At 40.7% G+C, this 21158-nt stretch overlaps 2 protein-coding genes across 8 annotated transcripts in view; one reads left to right on the top strand and one right to left on the bottom strand.

The window, feature by feature from the left end:
* The window catches only part of LOC135488781 (dual specificity protein phosphatase 16-like), a 26339-nt gene extending 7961 nt beyond the window's left edge, over positions 1–18378 (bottom strand). The window contains exons 1-8 of one of the 4 annotated variants that reach the window (XM_064773611.1): positions 18321–18378; positions 16523–16645; positions 15258–15421; positions 13834–13944; positions 9641–9815; positions 6808–6998; positions 6413–6560; positions 288–411 (exon numbers count right to left, since the gene is read on the bottom strand). In XM_064773611.1, the coding sequence (XP_064629681.1) occupies positions 288–411; positions 6413–6560; positions 6808–6998; positions 9641–9815; positions 13834–13944; positions 15258–15356 (848 nt within the window). In that variant the 5' untranslated portion in view covers positions 15357–15421; positions 16523–16645; positions 18321–18378. Of the gene's footprint in view, positions 1–287; positions 412–6412; positions 6561–6807; positions 6999–9640; positions 9816–13833; positions 13945–15257; positions 15422–15554; positions 15937–16522; positions 16646–17665; positions 17877–18320 lie in introns of those variants that run through there. The other 3 variants (XM_064773609.1, XM_064773608.1, XM_064773612.1) reach the window with 3 other exon arrangements.
* LOC135488782 (uncharacterized) lies at positions 10391–21158 on the top strand. Of its 4 annotated transcripts, none has more exons than XM_064773615.1 (6): positions 10391–10949; positions 18636–18797; positions 19598–19712; positions 19841–19917; positions 20265–20371; positions 20533–21158. In XM_064773615.1, exons 2-6 carry the CDS (start codon positions 18754–18756, stop codon positions 20667–20669), a joined length of 480 nt encoding a protein of 159 aa, XP_064629685.1. In that variant the 5' UTR covers positions 10391–10949; positions 18636–18753; the 3' UTR covers positions 20670–21158. The 4 variants fall into 4 exon arrangements, with proteins under 4 accessions (XP_064629685.1, XP_064629686.1, XP_064629683.1 ...); XM_064773616.1 differs by lacking the exon at positions 10391–10949 and adding an exon at positions 13955–14124; XM_064773613.1 differs by lacking the exon at positions 10391–10949 and adding an exon at positions 18054–18287.

Below are 21158 nucleotides of genomic sequence, written 5' to 3'. Positions count from 1 at the left end.
TCGGCAATGGATTGCCGAACCAATTTGTCGCGGCAATGTGGTGGTGTAAGTGCAATTGGTCCACCAATATTTCGTGGTGTAAGCGCAGCTACGGACTTGATATGGACTAATATGACTTGTGTCATGGTACTCAACCTCACTATTTATATCCTGTCCTCTTAATCACATGAAAGACCATTATCAGAATACTCAGCATAATGTGCATAAGATTTCCAAATAACAGCACTGCTATTTATACAAAGATTTACTTCAGGTTTTATAAATGAATCATTAGACTCTCTACATACTTGTAAGCTTCATCAGAGGACATCTTTAGATACCGCATGAGGTAGGCTATAGCTAGCGTTGGTGATCTTGAGATGCCCGCCAAGCAGTGGACTAACACACACCCGTTAGCTTCCCGAACTTTATCTGAAAGATACATCAAAGATGGGGTAAAGTTATAATAGCAAACAGTGAAAATGTGACTTTTTTAGAGTCCATTTATAAAGTTTAGTCCACATCCTTCTAGACTCACCGCTGCAGCTCCTGAAAATAAACTGATAATAAGATTTAGCATCCATCAGGGATAATGAAGACCAGAGTCGCTAGTTGTTGGCAAATCACCTTCGGAATGGTCCCCAGAGGACGATGATATGCTACTGGCAACAACTGGCGTGGAGCATCCCTGTCAGGACAGGCCAACGGCGATTACTTCATCTCCCACCAACTTGGTGTGAAGCCGGACTAACACCTCCGTCAATATACCGTATAATCAGTGACAACAATTCGACCACCAAATGAAAGCAGTGATTCATGGCCTACTATCATTGCTCCTCTTGGCGCCATGGAGGCGCTCTCAAGCAATTATCTTCCTTCTTAAGAAACACCAACGACGATCCTAGCACTTCAGGAATTGATCTGCGCCAAATGAGGGAGCCAAGTTTTGTATACAGACTCAGTGGCCTCACTGTCAACCATGATACGTTCATAGGTCTTAGATCCCGGGGAGAACCCAGGATTGTATTTCTGGATGAACCGGCGTGGCTTTCAAGGAACTAAAATTCCTGGCTCTTCACAACACGTACACTAACGTATGAAATACTCGAGGGTCTGTCGGATGAGACTAAAAGCCGTGGTCCCTTGTACCTGAGTGTCTATGCCAGGGCAAGTAAAAGATCCTACATAGGTGGACAGTAGCCTATAGTGGACTCCATACCTCCGGCAAAAATCCAATAGGGTTACGACGCCGGTAATGATATGATGATGATGATGATGATATGTGTATGTAGTTTCATATCAAGGAAATAAAAGAACTTCTTTTTTTGATGCTATGCAACATGCTGCCCCTTGACCACAGCTCTCTAACATGTCTAACCACGATGCCACTGACCTCCATTGCACATGCATGCCAGTAAAATAAAACAATGGTATTACAATGGGTAGGCACTGAAACATACTACAACATCCCAACATAAATCTGGAATTATCTTTTTCATCAATTATTGATTATCTTGACAGTTCTCACAATTTCTCAACAGAGGGCCACTGAATTTTTCTACTGCACATTGCAAAGTTGATATTCCACAGGTATGCATATTGATTATTGCAGCACCAACTTGCCACAGCAGTAGCAGACATACAAGGGTTAACGGTATGAGTCATGCCACATTATCAAGTGTGCAACGAGTGTATGCAGGAAGTGGTACCTTCATCTGCATGGAATATACCGCATAAATTATAGATGATATTCAATCACTCTGCCACCAAACGTATTGGCAGTTACTTCACAACAGCTGAGAGAACAATCCATGTTTTGGTAGATTTGGAGTGAGGTTCGAAGGATGAATTGGAGTGGAAATGGGAAGCTAGAATAGATTAGCACTCTGTCGCGATGCAACAGTTGGTTGTATTGCGTTCTCCAGTTTTTGCCTTGTGAAATATTCACAGTTGTGTCGGGAAGTGTGATGGCGCAGGGGAAGGGTGTCGGACTTATGATCAGAAGGGGGTTTGAGTCTCGCCACAGCCACTCGGTACAGTAGCGCAGTACCTGGATGGGTAGGCACATGCTGAAAAAACCCCAGACTTCACATGATTGAGCCTTATTTACGGGCAGAGTTGTTCGCCTCTACAGAACCTTTACTTGCCCCCCACTAAAGCTTGTATGGCCAGCAATATAAATGAGCCTGTGATATAATCCATGGGTGTGGCCATGAAGGTAGATTAGTGTCAGTGTAATTAATTCAAATATCACATGGCACAAGTCAACTGGCCCCAAGTTAACTGTCAATACATGGTCAAACCTTTTTAATGACCTCAAGTTGGCTGACCTTTCATTTAGCGAGGGGGACCTCAAATCTGATTGTGAATGGAAGATAATGGCACAAACAGCTACATCTGACACCATCTTTAATAGGCTATTGGCACTTCTCCATATTAGCCAGGTGTGTTCAAACCAAACTCATTTCAGCTTTGAAATTCTACCATGACCTTTAACATTCCTTTGGTTCTCCACGAAAGCAAGCAACCCAATGATTCTCTGGTAGGAAGCCAACCCACAAGTCAACTTCTGAAGCTGAATATGATTCATTATTATTACAGGTGAAACAGGCTTAGCTATCTAGACCAAGTCTATCCCATCAGTAATGTTATAATGCCAGCTCAGGTCTAATCTACCAAGGATGAAACTTCCAACCACCATAAGGCACACGAATCTTGCTCAAATGGCTACAGGAATGGCTGATGCACTTACAAATGCATGAAATGGAGGTGTGGAGGGGTGGGGGGTTTGCCTGGGCACAATTTCTGCCAGGCAGCATGCAGACAGGATCACTGGAGAGAGAGAGTGGTCACAGGGCGGGTAGATCCATGTTTGACTTGAGCTCACCCCAAAAGAAACTGATGCTGATCCTCAAAGTATACAAATATTTTATCTTCTAAGCTGTATCGTGAACTAGCCAACTAATCTTGTGGCAATTAATTTCTTCTGCTCGCCTTGACTGCCACTAATCAGAACATGAGATGGAAACGGAATCTATCTCGGGATTGATGAGATTGGCATATCATGAAGTCATCCAGAGAAAAAAACAAGAAATAATGTTTTGAAACCAAACAGACCCAGGTACAATTGTGGTCTTTTTATCAGTGATTTCTTGTAAGAAATTATCGTAGCTTGGGGCTACATTGCGGTTAACTGAAAATGTACCATCTACCTTGTATGATACATGGAATCCTGAACAGTTCTGTTTTCTAGTTTGTAGCAATATTTGTCATAAATAATCTACTATTTATTCCTGCAAGAAGAGTGCACATTGTTGTTGGCTACCAACTAATGAATTCCACACATCTGACAAATGTAAGTTATTATTTCTCAGCGTAGGGTTAAAGAAAACGAATTTTAGTTTACCCCGGTACATGATGGAGAAAAACTATCAATTACGATAAAGAATCAGAAGGTACCTTGACCAAAGGAAGCGATAACATTGCGTATCACTAGACGTCGGAATGCCAACTAGCAGGGCATCAGCAGTTTGGCAGAACATGGCAAGCATCACCAAGCAACAACACACTCTCGCACCTGGTGTCAGCGAACATGAAAACCAGCGCTTAGTTGAGATATGGATCGGCGTAAAAAAGGTTACTGCCAATCACACGACTTATAAAAGATACGTCCTTTGAAATGTAAAACGTTCAGGTAGGACTCTTCAAGGTCATCGGGAGAACTTCAACCACCCAGAGCTACATATTGGTAAACATGTAGGATTAGAATTCTTTGAAAGAAATATGGATCTTTGATGTTAACCAAGTTGTTTTAGTGAAATAATTGTTCTGAAGACCCACGTGGCCGACTCACGATTGGAATCTTAGCAATTTCATTGCTTTCACTCTCATCCCTTAACATTTTCATGTTCTCCAAGAAAAACCTGTTAGTATTACACTAATCCCATGATTGCCTGCTCAGCCTGGCTGAGTCACTCCCAACAAGCGCACGGCAATCCGTCATACCACCACCACCGGCTTTCACTAACAACACCATGATGATTTTGTTGTAATTTACATTGAAACGGAAGTTCACACATAACCATCTTGAGGGTTCGGTGGCTAACTTCCTTGCTCGTCTCTAATGATCTCCCAATGGTATGAGTAATTGTGTACCGTAGCGTTGTCATGGATACCTTAATTGATGCGACAGCTAGGTGATGGCAGGCTCGTGATATAACATTTCTAGAAATGACAAATTTTGGACCCTTTTATTGAATTTTCCTGCCAAAATTGTTGAACTTTTTCATAAGTTCAAAATTCTGAAAAATTTTCAAAGCCAAAATTTTTGGGGGCTGGTGATGTTTCTTCATTTTGAGCAGAAAGCACCTTACATGTGATTCATCGACAGATCTTACTATTGAGTTTAATGAAGTGGATACAAGAGAAAGCAGTCCAAACAAACACAGTAGTCACTCAAACCGGGCTCCAAATGAACACACAGTTTGGCAACTATTCAATTCAAATGCAATTTCACGCAGTCAGCATCAACTTGAAGTCAATGCAGGCAATGAGTGTGTGAGAGAGGGTTCACATCTCCTTCAAAGAAGTAACAGGACTTGGCCATGCCATGGACAGGAGCAACTGATGGCTCCATGCTCACATCCAAATGATTTATGCAAGGCAATCAGAGATAGCACACAAATAATGATCACTTCAGATCCTAAATCTTGTCAGCACAGATAGCATCATGATTAATAGAAACTCACAGCAAACGAATCAGCGCCTTCACTCGCGGCTAATAGGACATGTTTAGAAGATTACAAGACATGACCAGTAATCCCAATGTGAAAGAATCAGCAAGATGACGCTTCTTCTTCATTAAGGAGATCGAAGCAAACTTAGCGATGAGTCATGCAACCACCCAACCTGTCCCGACAACGAGTCTTCTCCCAATGATTCTTTTCTTATCTGATTTGGTTGAGACTCATGGCATGGGAGTTGTACTGTTGAATGGCTTTTCTATATCAACAGGACTGATGGACGGGGGGGGGGTCAATGAAAACTGGCCAGCGCAGGATTGAACAGACAAATTGACATCTGGATTCTATATATCTATACATAAACAAACGAAACTAGTGGTCTAGTGGTTCACGCAGTGCGCGCTTCAGACACAAAATCTGACCAAAAATCACAGGTTTGATAACAAACCCTGACACATTGGTTGCAACCTTGTGTAATGCGCTTGACTGCAATTGTCTGCCTTATGAGAGACTAAGCCATAATTCCTCATAACTGATGCCTATACCAGGGCAAGCCGAGGACCTGATCCAAATGAGAAACAATATGGACACAACCGATAATGTCAATCTTCCCCTTCCTAGAACTTGGATACGTCATTAAACAGAGTACATCAGCCTCTGCAATAATTAATTGAGCTTTAAATCAGAATATTCCCATTATCTCCATGACGTAGAGACAGCGCTCTGTGCCATCCAATCAGTAGGAGAAATTTCCCATACACGCCAGGAGCAGACAGCCACAAGGAGAATAGATATCAACTGAATGTTACAACAGTTTCAAAGCATTGTGTGCAAGCTACAAGTGGAAAATCAATGTCACACAGCGAGTCGAAAGGAAAGTCATAGTTTGCGATGGCAATATTAACATCTTGAGAATAATCGTGTGCACGGCATCAGTTGTGGCAGATTGAAGGCTTCTCGATCAAGCAGGTCATTTGCTGGAGCTTGCTTGTCCGGGAGTCTCAGAGCTGCTCACATTTCATAGGCTTCTTTGTATGTTTATGTAATTTCCACGTCCGTCACGGAAACATTGAGGGACTACAAGAGCACATTACTACTTTCGCTAAAAAAACCCACAAAAGTACATTGTACTTTAAGTATCACTTCAAGTTCAAAAACAGCAGACGATGGACAACCTATCATCGTGAGCTAAAAATTAAGGACCCAACAAAGTGAATAGTCCTTTCAACAACCTGTGTTTGTTACTCTTGAGATTGCACACTTGTGAAGCAAGTATTTTCACACTGTCGCAAATTAGTGGCTGTTTACCCTTTCAATAGATGAATCATGCCAAACTAATTATGAGCCGGCAAGCTTTCGCTTTCATTATCCAACACTGCCTCATTAACTTCAATCAGGCGATTTTGACAGATTTCATTTGTCGACTAAGTTGACTACAATAGCAGAGGCGAGGTCAAGTGAATCACGTCTTTTATTCTGCAAAGTTGCTCATTTTACAGCTATTTACTGAGAGGCCACAAGTGTTCATCAGCTAGGGAATGTGGGCCTCTACGGCAAACACAAAACCCTAACACATCTTCCCCCATCGGCTGAAGTACAGAGGCGTACAAGACCTTTTAAAGTCAAAATTGTGAATTTCTATTCTCTCAGATGAGTAAATCACTTATTAGATTATACAAAATGAGACTTACCTATGTACTGGAATGCTTGATAAAAATGTGGTAACAGTTTATCATTGTAGTTATCGTTGACTGGAATGCGTAAGAAATGCCCTTCCTGTATGAACGTCGGCTTTGGGCAAGTGGTACTCACATTCAAGATATACGTAATGCCATTCATCTGAAATCAAATTAGGACTATTTGAGCAAACAAATTTTCATTTTTTTTGTTGTTTCTGTGCCTGTGGTGGCCTGCTGTTCAGGCAACTCAGGGAACAATCCTCATAGGTTAGATTTTGTAGTGGAGGTTCCTGTCCACCGGTGCGTCAACCCCCCCCCCCCCACTGCTGAGTGTTTCAGGCCTAACTGGGACAAGTTAAAACTTTTACATGTAGCTCACTAAGAGACAAAAACAACCTCCCACTTACTTTTGTACATTCCTGAGAGAAGGCATCGTGTTGTGAGCCCAGAAAAAGGAAAGGTAGAATTTTTGTTGGTCCGATATTGTTAATGGGCAGGCAGGGTTGGGACATGGAGCTTAGGGAGGCACACTTGTAGTCACTATTGCCTTTGTTCTCACATAGGCTGGGGTAGGCCGCTTGGAATTCAAGGAAACCACCTGAAAAGACAGAGTTGAAACAATTTGTTAGAAAAATATACTGAAAATCAACATTTTTAGTTTTGAAGAGAAGGCAATGGTTATGTTTTGTAACACACCAAACAGAAAAAGAATGTTACAAAATCTTTCTCAGTCAGAATGGACCAAGACAACCACTCTAATATCGAACCCACTATCACAGCAGAGCGATCAGCTAGTAGCACAACAAACAGCATTATCAAGGAGAAATCAATCAATGATTTGTAAACATACCTAGTGTACTGTTCCATGATTTTGACGGTAGGAATAATATCTTTAATTTTAAATCCATATTATTGACTGGCATCTTCCTTTTTACAAATTTCCTCATAAGACTGACATGAATTCAGTGTAAAGTAAAAACTACTGGTCCACTGAGTGAGAGCTCAAAACAGCACAGGTCCAGTCATCTAGGGTGAGTAACCCACAAGTGGGGTACCCCTCCCAGGCTTTCCAAGTCACCAGTAAAAGTAGTGATTGGATCATTCTGCCAAGCTGTCCGGCTCAGGCCGTGGGCAGGAAGAGTACTTAGTCACCTTTGGCACCTGGATACATTCAACTATCCTAGGATTATACACTTCAGAAATTGAATGGATTTTCATTTTGTTTATTTGGATACAATGGAGCTAGGTTTCTGAAAACAACATAAAATTTTTCATTTTGAAAACATTCATTGCTTTGATATGTGTAGCTTGCCATAAGTTAATACTCATATTTGTGAGCTGACTGTCCCACCTGCTAGTATGCATGCAACTTTCAGCTATACACTAATATCCATTGACGGCAATCATGATTCATAACCTAAAGTCCTTTCATTCTCATTGTGACATATGGCCCTGCATTTTCAAGTATTTTCATCAGAGAGCATTACTGAAGTCATACTATTATAGTGGTACTTATTGTCAAATGACATCATAATTAACCTATTTTGAAGGCCTTCCATGTTACTCATGGATAATAGATAAAATGATCGAATACATCATCTGGATGAAAAAATAACCTTCTTAGTGCTGAATGTCCAAAAACAAAACAAACATCAGTTTGAAATAAAACAGTCAATAAACCGGAGCCAGCCTGATTAGGTTGGCGTCAACCTAAACAGAGCTCAGAATTATTGATTCAAGACAACCCCTTATGAACAAATGCCACAGAGACGAAACCCAAAGTTTCCACCACAGCATACGAGGCCTCAATTTCCACCTGCTCCGCAATATGGAATTACTGAATCGGGAAGACACGTTTTCTTGGAGCCATCATTTATATCAGAACAGCGCCAAGGAGAAATGAATCGTGTAAATATTGATCAAGAAGTAGAGCAATAGTGAAAAGCATGTCTAGATGGTAAAGGATGTTGATCACACAAACAAGCAAACAGTACTTAATCACTGATGCTCCGATTGGGTGGAGACTGTTGAGAGAGAAAGACAATACAATTCCATGAAACTTACAATTCCCCCCTCCCCCCGAAAAAAGAACTCATAGAATGAACGTCTCACCTGAACAGCTTAGAAGGGTCTCCATCCTTCCCGCACCCATCGTTGCAGCGGAGTGGCCATGAGTACCTCGGAGAGGCTCATATAAATCTGCGATGAGTCAACTCATCAAGGAGAAGACTCATCAGGCACCCACAGTAAGCAAGGTACACCGCAAGATTATTGATATCAGCGCTCACTTCTGGTAAGATCGGCAATGTCACATGCTGTCACATTTGGGACATTTTGGGGCTCATTTGATGCTGTTGTTTCATCATAAGATGGTCAACCCCCCTAATTTGACCTGCTGAAGTGGCATCTCTGATGCCAAATTTCTGCGGGATTCTCCTGAACTGTCACCAAGGCACCATCTACTGGAGATAACATTCCCCGGCTCAACCGAAGCACTTTTGTGATGCAGTACATCGACAGATTGAGCGATGAAAACTGCGGGGGACTTTATAAGTCAAGCCACTCCTCCTTTAAGGAATATTAGCTTTACCTACTCATGTCATCAGAACCCTTTAAGAAATTTCCCCAAGTTACCAGTGGGGAAGGGTTTAAGGCCAACCTTAAGTATCTTGCCAAGTGCTATGACTAACTCCAGAAATCGCATTTCCCCAATTTTCAAAGCTGGCAATCTGTTTCCTGCCACCTTGCTGCAACAGCGATGGGAATAGAAATGCAACAAACCTTGCATTAAGACCAGATTAATTTTATATTGAATGTGTGAGTCATAGCGGCTTTCAACAGAGTAGCGGAACAGCCTGTTAGAGGGAACAAATCACTCGGGTGGTAACGTGAGGCAGAGTGATCGGTCCAATGAGATCAGCCGCGCGAACAGCATGAACTTGTTGCCTGCCGGGGATTCGTGAGGAACTCTATGGGGGTTTTGAACCATCGTGATAAAAACTTGCTTCAGAATCAGAGGATCAATGCTGGATTCAGATTGCATTGCGGGATGAAGGGACTTGCCGGAATGACAAAATGAGATTCATATTTCCAGTCGGCAAGCCTCAAAATGATGCAATTCACTATAAAAAGACGTTCAGCTCTGTTGATAAGTTATTTCATTTTGTAACAAGTTTTCTTTCTTCTCCGTGCTTGAAAAACACAGAAGAAGATAATGATGTGGATGAAAAGTGAGCTTACCTTTCAGGAGGTTGACTTTTTTAAAGACACTTTGTAATTTCTTACAAAGCACAACAAGGAAACAATCAGCAGCGAGAAGATGCGAACTCTCCGTACACTGGTCGTAAACAATCACAGACGTGTAGGCCTCAGCATCGATGTGGCAGGTTTGGGACAGGAGCTCCAGAATTGACACCTAAAAGACAGAAAGTTACACCAGGAATTATTGACAGCCAAATACGGGGATGTCAGAAGCTATGCTCTCAATAGGTAAACTGGATGCAAACAATCAAACACTCCCAGGCTTCATCAATGTGGCAGGTTCAGGACAGGAACTATACAGGACACCTAAAAGAAAGTTACAGGAACAGCCAGTACAGGGTGTGTCAAAATCTATGCTCTCAATAGGTAATTGTATACTGCAATAATCATGCACTTCACCATCGATTTAGTGTATTTGGGATAGGAGCTGCAGGATTCACACCTACTAAAAAAGCAGCCCCATTTTTACCATACAAGTGCAAAAATCTAATCCTGAGTGCTGTAGGCCAGAGGATACAAGAAACGTCTTCGATCAACTCATCGCCACAGATTACATTTATCTTCACTCAAAGAGGATACATTTGAAATATGAGACCTTGCTTCATTTCAAGCATCTTGCTTGATCATGTGATCAAAGGTCAAGGCCAAATGTTCAGACTCTACTGTTCCCAGGACAGATATCCAGCCACCAGGACATTGTTTTTAAAGCACAACACAATCTCTACAAGTGGCAGCGAACAATGGCAAGGAGAAATGTAGAACCAGGTGTTGCCTTTGAACCATCATGTCAAACTCCCACTACCTTTGGAGCGTGGAAAGGCACTGTCAGAGCCTTGTAAGTCAAGATGTCTTGGAACAGAATAGGATTTAAACTGACACCAAGCCATAGATGTCAATCCACATCATGAAATACAATTCCATCAGGAGCAAAGTGATTATGCTGCTAACAATACGCATCCAAGTGGCCACAGCTATAACATTGGCATAACAGGTAGAGCAGAGCTCAACAGGTATACCACATGAAGATGCAGCAGCAGCAACAAGTGGCTGAATGAAGGCAACCTACCTTTCCCAAGAGGGGCTGCAGGAGAAACAAGGAAGGAGGAACAAAGAACACACTAATTGCACACATCCAAAGAAAACAGCTTTTATCTCAATACAGGAGTTGGAAAGCATTTGAGTTGGATTTTCAGTCAGGTGAAACAGGAGGGATACTTCAACGTATGATACTCACAGCCATCATAGATTACCTGCCATGACTCATGCTTTTTCTGCGTCAAATCACATGGTAAGGCACACATTTCCGTTCAATATCAAACTACACACGCACAACCACTAACAAGACCAAAAACAGCTGCCTGTTGACATCGAGCAGAACTTTGTATCACTTTAGTCATGCTAGTAGTCTATAGCTTTGAACATAACTTTGAACAAGCGATGCTAGTGTCAGGATTCTCACTGGGTTTGCTTGGGAGACATTTTGTACTTAAGCCATTTTTCCTCCTGAAAGCTTGTATGACCGTAGTTAACAATGAATGCCAATTATTACACAATGATTCAGCACCAAGCCAAGTCAAATGTTGAAATGTTTCTTGTTCAAAATGGTTATTTGTTCTTGTTCATTTCGAACAAGGATTGTTTCAATCCTGGATCATCATGCCCACAATCACCTTTCCATACATGACTCATTCTGGATCGGCTGTTCAGTTTGCAAATCACGACAATCTATGCTCTGCCCATTGCTAAGCAACTACCGATCAACACCACAGATGCATTTTCAACCACCTGTCATCCTTTTGAAAGTTTCACGTCAACACGGACCAGTTGCCTATGACTTTTACCGTTAACTCGAAACGGAAATGCCCAACACTGTGAAAGATCATTACATAGTATAATATCTCCTGCTGATAATACGTAATATTCCGGAGATGAACATTGAAAGGAGTTGATCAGGACACTACTATTCCTTGGGGACATCTCAATTGATAATTCACATCTGCCTCTTCATATGATCGGCTGTAGGTTGGATTCACCATTGAGCGTTTTCTAAGCTCTAAAATGGACAATTAATCATTTTGGACGGGTCCAAGGCTCCTCTGTAGAATGCCTCAATTCAATGTCTCCACTGTAAAGTACTGAATGCATGCTGCAGTTTGAATGCAAAGCCACGTGCCATTCATTGCATCATTCACATCACAAACTGTTGTTTCTGCAGTGAATTCCCAATGAAAAACTTGAGCAATATGATCATACATAACAAGCAACTCAAATCAATAATGAACAAACTGCAGATTTTTTGTCAAATCCCCAAGCAACCTCATGTAAAAAAGATGAGCACTAAATCATAGCAGCAGTGCAAAGACACATTGCACTGGCTGTTTTTGCATAGACTACAGTGCAATGGGCTACAGTCAGTCTGGCCCTGTCACAGGGGTTGTGCCTGGCAGCTAAGAAAGAAATAAAGCTGTTGATTTTCAAAATGCAGCTGCGCAGAATGCAAGGAAGTCAGGGTGAGATTCCAAAGGTGTGACTCAGTGGCGAGGCCTAAACTTAGCTCTGCCCAGCTAGGTCTAGGTCAGGTTAGCGATGGCCGCCATATTGGGTTCATTTCTGACTGCTACATACCTGTGGTTAATTCCTTAACTATGAATCACTGAGCCCACAAAGTGTTTATGTGATAGATTTGCAAATTGAATCTAATAGTGCAGCACCTCAGCCAGGTGAGGCCCGGGGTGGTTGAAGGTAAACATGTGTAAGACATGAACAAGGTTGGCATAGAATGAGCAACATACTGCACCACTTTGCCACCAGAGGAATCAATACCATAGAGTCCCTTAATGCTTGATTTCATCTTCATCTTAGCATAAACATTACACGTCGTATAGAAACAACAAAATAAATCAAGCTCTGCAGTGTAGATAAAGTTTGGCTGAGTTAAAAGAAAACCTGTATGAAATGAACACACAGCAACTTTATCATCATGAATATCATTTGAATCGATAAAGACACATTATTGAGTTTTACAATGAAAATAAGTCAATTTTGCATACACGGCTGCTCGAGTGCAGTTGTACTGGGAAACCACCTGTTGCATTCACGGGGAGCGATACCCATTCAGTTAATTGATTCAGGGCATAGACACTGGGTCCGACAGATCTACAGGCAGAGGAAAATACTGGCATTGCATGCCACAGTGGAGCGTGATCTTTGTCTACTCATTCATGGCCAAATACACCAGTTGTCATTGCAAATCCCAGTGATACCCTCTCTATCAAGGATACAAATTGGTGCACTCTTATCAGGGGCTCTGTGCTCTTTGCTTCAGGTTAACTGGGAAGGGCTTGTGCCGCTTGGCTCTCTCCTCATTTGCTGGAAGTGACCAAGTCTTGAGTTTGAAACCGTACTCAAGTAATACTTAGCATATCTGACTTGATTCTTGACAGGAACCATCTTAAAAAATAGAGCTAAATTCAAACTGTTTTTCAAAGGACACCTGTGTACAATAACAACCAAATATGCCAACTTTTTGCTTCCAGTCTCACTAATAGTCTCATACGTCAATGCAGCAAGAACAAAATACTAGGCTTAGTCCCAGTTTACCTTGGCAGTTCTGACCCACATCTGCCTCAGTGAGGTACTACAAACAACAAGGAAGCTTTCAAGAAAGAAAAATCAGGAAAGAAGGAATGCGATACTAAAGAACTAAGGTGTGGAGTTTTGAAACAAAGTGGCTGCTAGTCCCGCTTTAACCAAGGTATCCCACTTCTGTAATTTCATGAACTGAGAGCGAGAGACTCAAGGGAAGAAGTAAATCCCAAAAAATTTTAAATCAGAATCGTCTCAGATCCACTGAGGAAGACCGTCAGCATCCAGGCTCCATGTGATATGTAACACTTCTATCCTATGTAAAATGAACGGAATAAGCATACAGGACTTCTTATGGTGTCAACGAGCTAGTGGTCAATATTGTAAAGGTAGTTCCAAAGAATCTAATGCCATGCCCTAACATCCTTCTGTTACTATCACTCAACAAGGTGCTTAACTAGGGAATGTGACAGCTTTTATGATGACTATGTCAATTCATAAGGACAATTGCCACACAGGCCTTGATTCAATGTCACTCTTGTAATGTCTTGTCTGTGGGAGGATGAGGATCCAATTGAGCTTCTTACCTTGTCTTGCTGGAGTCTCCGTTTAACAAGTTTCGAGCAACAGATATTGACGGCGCGTAGAATGTTACATGTGTTGTATTCCAGGAAGGACCGGCTGTCGATGATTAGCACCTGCAAGAAAAATCACAGTACTGATTATCCGGCTTTTGAGTTGGATATGGAAAAGGACTGTAGGTGCTTCAATATACGTCTTGTTTCTTTTCTTTTTGTACATGTACTGTAGGATGGATCATGCAATCAGCCAAGGGGATGATGCTACGAGCAAGATACAGATGATTCCATCTGCACATGGTATGTCAAGCAAGTGTGATATGTGACCCGCTCTACCAAAACTAGGCGCTTGTCGCATCTGAACTTGACAGGTTGATACGGACTTGTTGTTCATTTCCCTATTGCAGACCTTTTGTGAAATGTGACCAAATCAGTTTGTAATAGATTTCACAAAAGGTCTACAACAGGGAAATGAACAACGTATCAACCTGTCGAGTTCAGATGCGACAAGCGCCTAGTTTTGGTAGAGCGAGTCACATATACAGTTTAAAACAATGTAAAAAGACACCCTCATCTTATCTGAATTCTTTTAACAGAGGCTTAGCACAGTATATTTCCAAACTTGGTCATGTTTTCATTCTTGTTGTGTCAGCTGACATGAACATCATTATCTTGTAATAAATGGGCCCAAAATATGAATGATATATTGACTCTTTTCAAAGGATTATGGCTTACATGGATCAACTTTACATGCAAATGAATTAGATTCTTAAAAACTTAGTAAAACTTTACACAAGATCTGTCCAGAAGGTCATGAATACTTTAAAAGAAACGTCCTGTTTTTACTAAGATATGTTTAGTAAAATTGGACAAATCACTCTTCCCTGATAATCATTATAAAAATCAATCACTGTAATTGACTGAATGACCTTTGATCCAACAGCAGTGCAGCCATGTCATAAGAGTTGGTCGTATTGTGAAATAATGTATACTGGATAAGTCAATTTGTACAAGCAGAAATATTATTGCCATTACATTCTTCATGTAACATGGAGTGTGTACAGAATGACATGAATGACTCATACAGTCCACAAGTCCTCTGCGCAATACATGTACAACATGTACACTACATGTACAACATGTACACATCATCGGTATACACAGAAAGTTGTGAAATATAGCCAAGGTGAACTTTTGCAAAACTGGCCTGTCATGATGACTTGTTGAAATCCAAACACTCAAAAATTTGTAACATTTGAATTGCTGCTGTGTTGGACAAACTCCTATGTTGCTACTCCTAGAACAAGAAGACTTGGTGCACATAAGCATTTCTCACAATGATAAAAAATATGTCAAAAGTTAAGGGTGGTGAAGCCCTTTGTTTTTAATTGATACAAACCAATTTGCACATTTATGCATACTATACTACCCACCTTATCATCCTCTCGCCGTATCACTTCCGATAGTTGATGAGAACTAACTGTCCCCCATTTCCGCCCTGAGTCCGTGGCCATCGCAAGTTTGATTAACATGAGGCCGATGTGGTTGGTGCCGCACAAATGACAAAAGAGTTCAGACCAACTCCTGAACAAGACTCCTGGAAAAGAAGAGATGAAATAAAGATGAGGTCACTGCCGAAAACAGGCCCTTTCACAATCCAACCATTTCTGTATATCCAACATCTGAGACAACGAAATTAGAAGAGAGCTGTACGTGTTTTGCCTACTTACCTAAGGCTACATGTGAGCCATACAAGACTGTGGTCAATGACAGCCACCGCAAAAGTCTACTTCTTGGAGAAATTATTATTTCAATATTTTGTGTTGCACCTGATAGTGTTTCTTCCAGGTGAACAGAGAAGGGCGCAGCACCCTAGCAAACACTTCTCCCAAATCCAAACAGCGATTTTCACCCCCGGTGTCCCGAAAAAGACCATTCCCACCCTCCAAATATCCTAAATGTTTTACTTTGTATACAGATTCATGCTGAAGCTGACATTTATGTGTCAATCTGAACATCAGGAAGTAAGTTGTGTATTGTAGGCCCCCTATTTGTGAGAACTACATGTACAATGATGTATGTGTACCGAAATAAGTGCAATCATGATTTTAGACAAGGATCAGGGGTCACATGATTGTGATCAGGTTCGCTGACTCATCTAGGAGTCTCATTGCACAACACTGTCTGCACTTGGCATTCTTCCTCGTTGGCCCATGTATAACACAGGCCTTGTAAACTACTATTGATCAACGAACTATTTTGACCATGGTAACTCATCATGTAGAGCTGTATGGAGAGTCCAAATCGAAAGCCTTTACAAGTAAGATGGCACTCACTTTCCTAATCTGACTGCCATTCACCAAATTTATACTAATCTTGATGAAGGAACAAATCTGATTCATATCATAAACGAAAACTCTATAACAAACCCATTCACCATTATATTACAGGTCTTCAATGGTCTTTTCTTCATGAATGGTTTAAATCTTCAAAAGACAGACGTCAAACCCAGCGTGGCCTATCTGACTTGGCCTTTCACCAATGACTTGCATGGCGATGGCATCAAGAAAAATGTAGATGTCGATCATTACTAGCGTCATTTTTGTCCAATTCTTTTTTTATACAGTACCGTAATCAAATTATTCTTGGGACTTCCAAATTTCCAATAATGAAGAAGTTCTTGCCACTCTATACAAACCTTGTCCACTGCCCCTTCTGCCCCAGCTGCCTGCTGCTGTGGAACTGGAACAACACAAGCTGTGGTCCACGATGCATCTCTTTACTTCGCACTCACAGATTCAAAACAACCAAAATTTATGTCCTGGAAAAAATAAGGATGTCACATTTTAAGAGAAATTCAAGTGAAATCAAAAATGAGACCAGAAATGTACTCATTTCTACTTCTCAGGGGCGCCTTGTTTAACATCAGAAAAAGTAAGTCTACTAAAAGTGCTCAGTTTCAGCAGCAACACAATTATATCATCTAGGCCATCATTGAGCTGGAAGCAGCCTAAACAATGGATGAGTCACAACTGAAATTGTGTCAGTTGACCTAGAACTTCATTGAATAACAAAGGAGAGAAAAAGAAACCATCATTGTTAACATTTTGTTTAACATTAATTTGTCTTTTTAATAGGCTTTACTATTAACCCTTTAGAATTTTTTATAATAAGTGTTAGAAAATAAGCAAGTACGGCACAGCATCAGACTATCAAGACTAGCGTCACCTGGCTATGGGAAGTGTCAAAAATTCCTTTTCGAGTTTACATATTTTTATTTTTATTTCCGTCATCAAGTCAGTACTGGTTCTGGTATATCAGTAATGCAATTAATGCATTAAGTAGGCCTAAAGCTTTGTTCAAGTTTGATCAAGTCACCATGCTATTTGTCGCTAAATGGTACTGTACTTCATGTTAGGCGGCCTTTTTCACGTTGTTGAATTTTTACCCTGCCATAGGCCTACACCAAGGAAGGGCATCTTTATATTATTTCATTGCATACATACTAGTACTACATCAGCACGCACCACCATTGCAGCCACCAGTGCACATAAAATACGCTGTAACGTGTACATTTGTACACACCATCCACTAACGCTATACATTGTACACAGATACGCGCAAGCAGATTTCGTTGCTACGCGGTGTCACTACTTGCATAATCTGAGAATACGGGGGTTTACAACCTCTCCAGGGTGGTGCTTAAGCAAGGGCAGACACTATTGCAAGTTGGCATCAATATACGATGCTGCGAGGGTTGTGCAAATGATGCATAACCCCCAAATTCGGGTGGAGAGGGTGAAAAATGAGCGCAATTTTTTGAGAATTTCATGATACTCGCCTATCTTGCCTAAGCAAGTTTCCAGATAGAGCATTTATCCGCAATTCTGCACCTCATACATCCACGTGGATGATACCCTTTACAAACTTAGGTAACCAACACATGAAATAAATCCCTACTAAATCAAGAAATCGTGAAATAACGCACCCCTGACCTTTCACCTAGGTAATTTCTTACCACCAATTTACTACACAGCTGTACTCAAAATACACGATGATGTCATTTACCTTACAAGGCTGAATGAGCTCATCCACGGCCAATCAGAAACCGTGAATCGAATTGTCAATGGAGGGCCAAAGGCGCCAAAATTAAAACTACTACGATTTCATTCATTATTGGAAGTCTTTTAGCCCACTATCATAATACAGAGTTGCACGTTGAAGTATAAACCCTTTTTTTAAAGTTGATGATGAGAAAATGAAAGAACGAGCTTTGCGGATAAAGATGAAGATGAAGACGAGCTTTAAAATTTCAATTTCACATTTGACATAACTGGCAAAATGGTACTTCGTGTTGTCCTACCGATTTCGTCTGCATTTTCATCAAAAAATGTCAAATCACAAGCTTTGTTTCGAAATATTTGTAGTTCTGAGGTGACAGTATTAGCAGGTGGAACTCATGTGTGAGTTGAATATGAAAGAAAACACCGCCTCACCTGGATGTTGTGCGATTTTGTAACCATCTAAACTCTGATCAATGCATGGGCCTTGCCAGCATCCAATTCTATGGGGTGTCACATGCAACATAATCACCAAATTTACGTAAGTTTTCTGACAAACAGTCAATCCATGGAGGAACTTCCTTGGTCAATCTCTGGGTCATGGGTGATGGGTCACGCACCCATAATTCACATTTCGACATGATGACAAGGTACTAGTAAACAGAGGTATTAGGGTTTCTGTGACATGATCGACAGTGACAGTGTGCACTGTGAGCTAATTTATAATATTTTGGTGAACTTATTTTTCAGAGCTTCAATTCAGAGATCACTACTTTTTCAAGGTGCTGTCAACTTAGCTTCCGAGGGTCACAGTGTGACATTCATTTGTAGTGAGCCATTCCGCAAGCTACCCCAACATGTGCACAGCATGACCAAGCCAGAGCCGACAGTGCTGAAGCTAGTCAAATTTGTGTAAGTGTGTGAGAGTAAGATCATTGTCACGTAAAGCCTCAGCATAAACAGTTTGCTGACACATAGCGCAAGCAATTAGAACTCTTTCAAAACGAACTGAATGCCGATTTCAAGGGTGGGAGTCTGAGTGTTCTTTGTTTTCACAGACTCTAATTGCTTTCGCTCTAGCATTTCACCCTGACTCAGTGACTGTTTGTGTAAATTATTTTCATTGTGTCCTGGAAATAATGGTATTACTCCAGTATGAAACTATTAAAAGGATCAGCCTTTACCCTCTCACTCTCAGTCTCCGGTCTGTAAATTGATTATCATTCATGAAATCTGTTTATCAAATTTATTCGAGAGTTCCGCTGATTATGCTGACATTGCTGGATTCATCAAGGCAGCGTGTTGATTGATGTCGATTGGCAGGTTTTACTCCTTGCTGACCAGTTCAACAAGCGATGACTCATAGTTTGCACTCAATTAACTCCTGTAAAATTCCCATGGCAATGCGGTACATGCTACCAAGTGATTTGGCCCATCCGTTTACTGAATTCGCCAGGTCATAAGTATGTTGAGAGTATTTGTGATGCGTTTGTCTTATTCTGCAGAACCATGTCAATGCCACACAGGTATTTTTTTGTTTGTGAAATTTTGCACTTACACATGATCAAATATGACAGTGTAAAATATTCTTTTTTACAATATTCTTTTTTACCAATGTGCAGTACTAATATTTTTCTAAAATTTTTAGATTTCTAAGTACAATGTACTTATAAATGACCTCTGCTATGAATACTTTTACAATTCCATTCCAGATATATCAAAACCTGTAACGAGCTGATTGAATATTTATGCTCTTTCCATATGATGCCAGTTGTCCCTGATGCCCTCCTGGTAGAAGATGTCACTTATTATACTGGGCAGATGCAGGTAGGTTTCAACAGTTGAATCGCCCGCACACCGGAAATGGTCAAATCCAACTTTGGCATTGTATTTGAAACATTCGATGGTTTTGTTAATCAAAGTACAAATGTATTAGTAATATTACTCTGTTTCAGGATGCAGGCAGAGAAGTCAGCATTGCTAGAATTTTGGTGCACTTGAAAGATGTGCAAGAATTCATGACGAAAAAAAGGTGAATGCAGACTTGTAACTGTGACATGCTCTTTGAAAAAAAGCAGATATTTAGGAAAATAGCTTTTAAATAATGGGTTTGTGACACTGTCCAAAAACATTCTAAAACTTGTTGAGACATTGTTTTGGACAATTATTGGAAATGAAAGTGAAGTGCTGCCATCTAGGAGCTGGGAGTAAACACCAATATTCAGTCTTCACAATATACTGGCAATGTCTGAACACTTCTTACAGATGTCATGCTTATGCCAGGAAATTAGTCTAAAGCACTTTGAGACAGTACAATTGTTCAGTAGAAAAGCCCTTTAACTCTCAGTGGCTTGATACCAGTAATCTTTGTCTTCGTAGGTTGCCCAATGACTTGAAATTCCAGATGCTCCTTTCAACCCAAGACAAGAACCCGAGTCATCTTGCAGTATACCATAAGTTCTTTCAAGAAATATGGACAATTTCTGGTAAGACAGGTTTATATCGTCTCGTTAGTGTCCCCTCCCCTTTATTATGATCACATTGGTACAACTGTAGACACATGATAGGTAGTACACCCAAATATTCATTGTATCTGAATCTCATGAGAAAGGCCTCTATGATTGACATTTTCTTGATTCATTGTCAGTTTCAGGAAATGCTTCGAATATAGAGCTGCAACTCTTCACTCGGAATAAGGATGCAGAGACAATGATAATCACGCTGAAAGCTGAGGAGGAGCTGTGGGTTAAGGAGATATATAGAACTGGTGGGGAAAATGGATGATAACAGTTTAGAAACTACTGCAGAAATCTCCCTCACAGAGATGTGATGTCACTTGATGTAGTTGGAGACTGTGATAATCGCTCAACAGTTTGGAAAGGAAAGCCAAAATGATTGGACCAGTGTTCCCCTAAATCACTTGCTCTGCTATCTCAAATTCTATATTAGCAGCTATCCATCTTTTGTCAAGAAAAGAGAAAAAGGTCTCCCACTCTGGCTTGTTCGTGATCAGGCAAAACAGCTACAGGTTGTCTCGGATTTACTAGTGTTTACCAAAGATTTATGGTGTTTTGAAACATTGTGTTGATGAAATGAATCAGATATGATATTGTTAGCTTCTGTTCGATTGTTTTTAATCACTGTGTAGAACAATGATATTATCTCCCAGTATGTGTAATCTTTCAATCATCCAATGTATCATTGTGGTATTTCTGGTAATGTAGGTGATGTAGAAGATGCTAAATAAAGTGTACATGTACTTGTAAATATCAA

The sequence above is a fragment of the Lineus longissimus genome, chromosome 5 (genome assembly GCF_910592395.1).
Source record: "Lineus longissimus chromosome 5, tnLinLong1.2, whole genome shotgun sequence".
Classification (NCBI taxonomy): Eukaryota; Metazoa; Nemertea; class Pilidiophora; order Heteronemertea; family Lineidae; genus Lineus; species Lineus longissimus.
Note: the sequence above shows the minus strand (reverse complement) of the source record. Positions and strands in the feature narration are given on the sequence as shown.

Excerpts from the sequence above, each read along its gene's own strand:
- LOC135488782 (XM_064773613.1), top strand. The coding sequence starts at position 18,166 with ATGGTACTTCGTGTTGTCCTACCGATTTCGTCTGCATTTTCATCAAAA. Across the intron at positions 19,713-19,840 it reads ATTATACTGGGCAGATGCAG|GATGCAGGCAGAGAAGTCAG; the intron begins GTAGGTTTCAAC and ends ACTCTGTTTCAG. Across the intron at positions 19,918-20,264 it reads GAATTCATGACGAAAAAAAG|GTTGCCCAATGACTTGAAAT; the intron begins GTGAATGCAGAC and ends TTGTCTTCGTAG.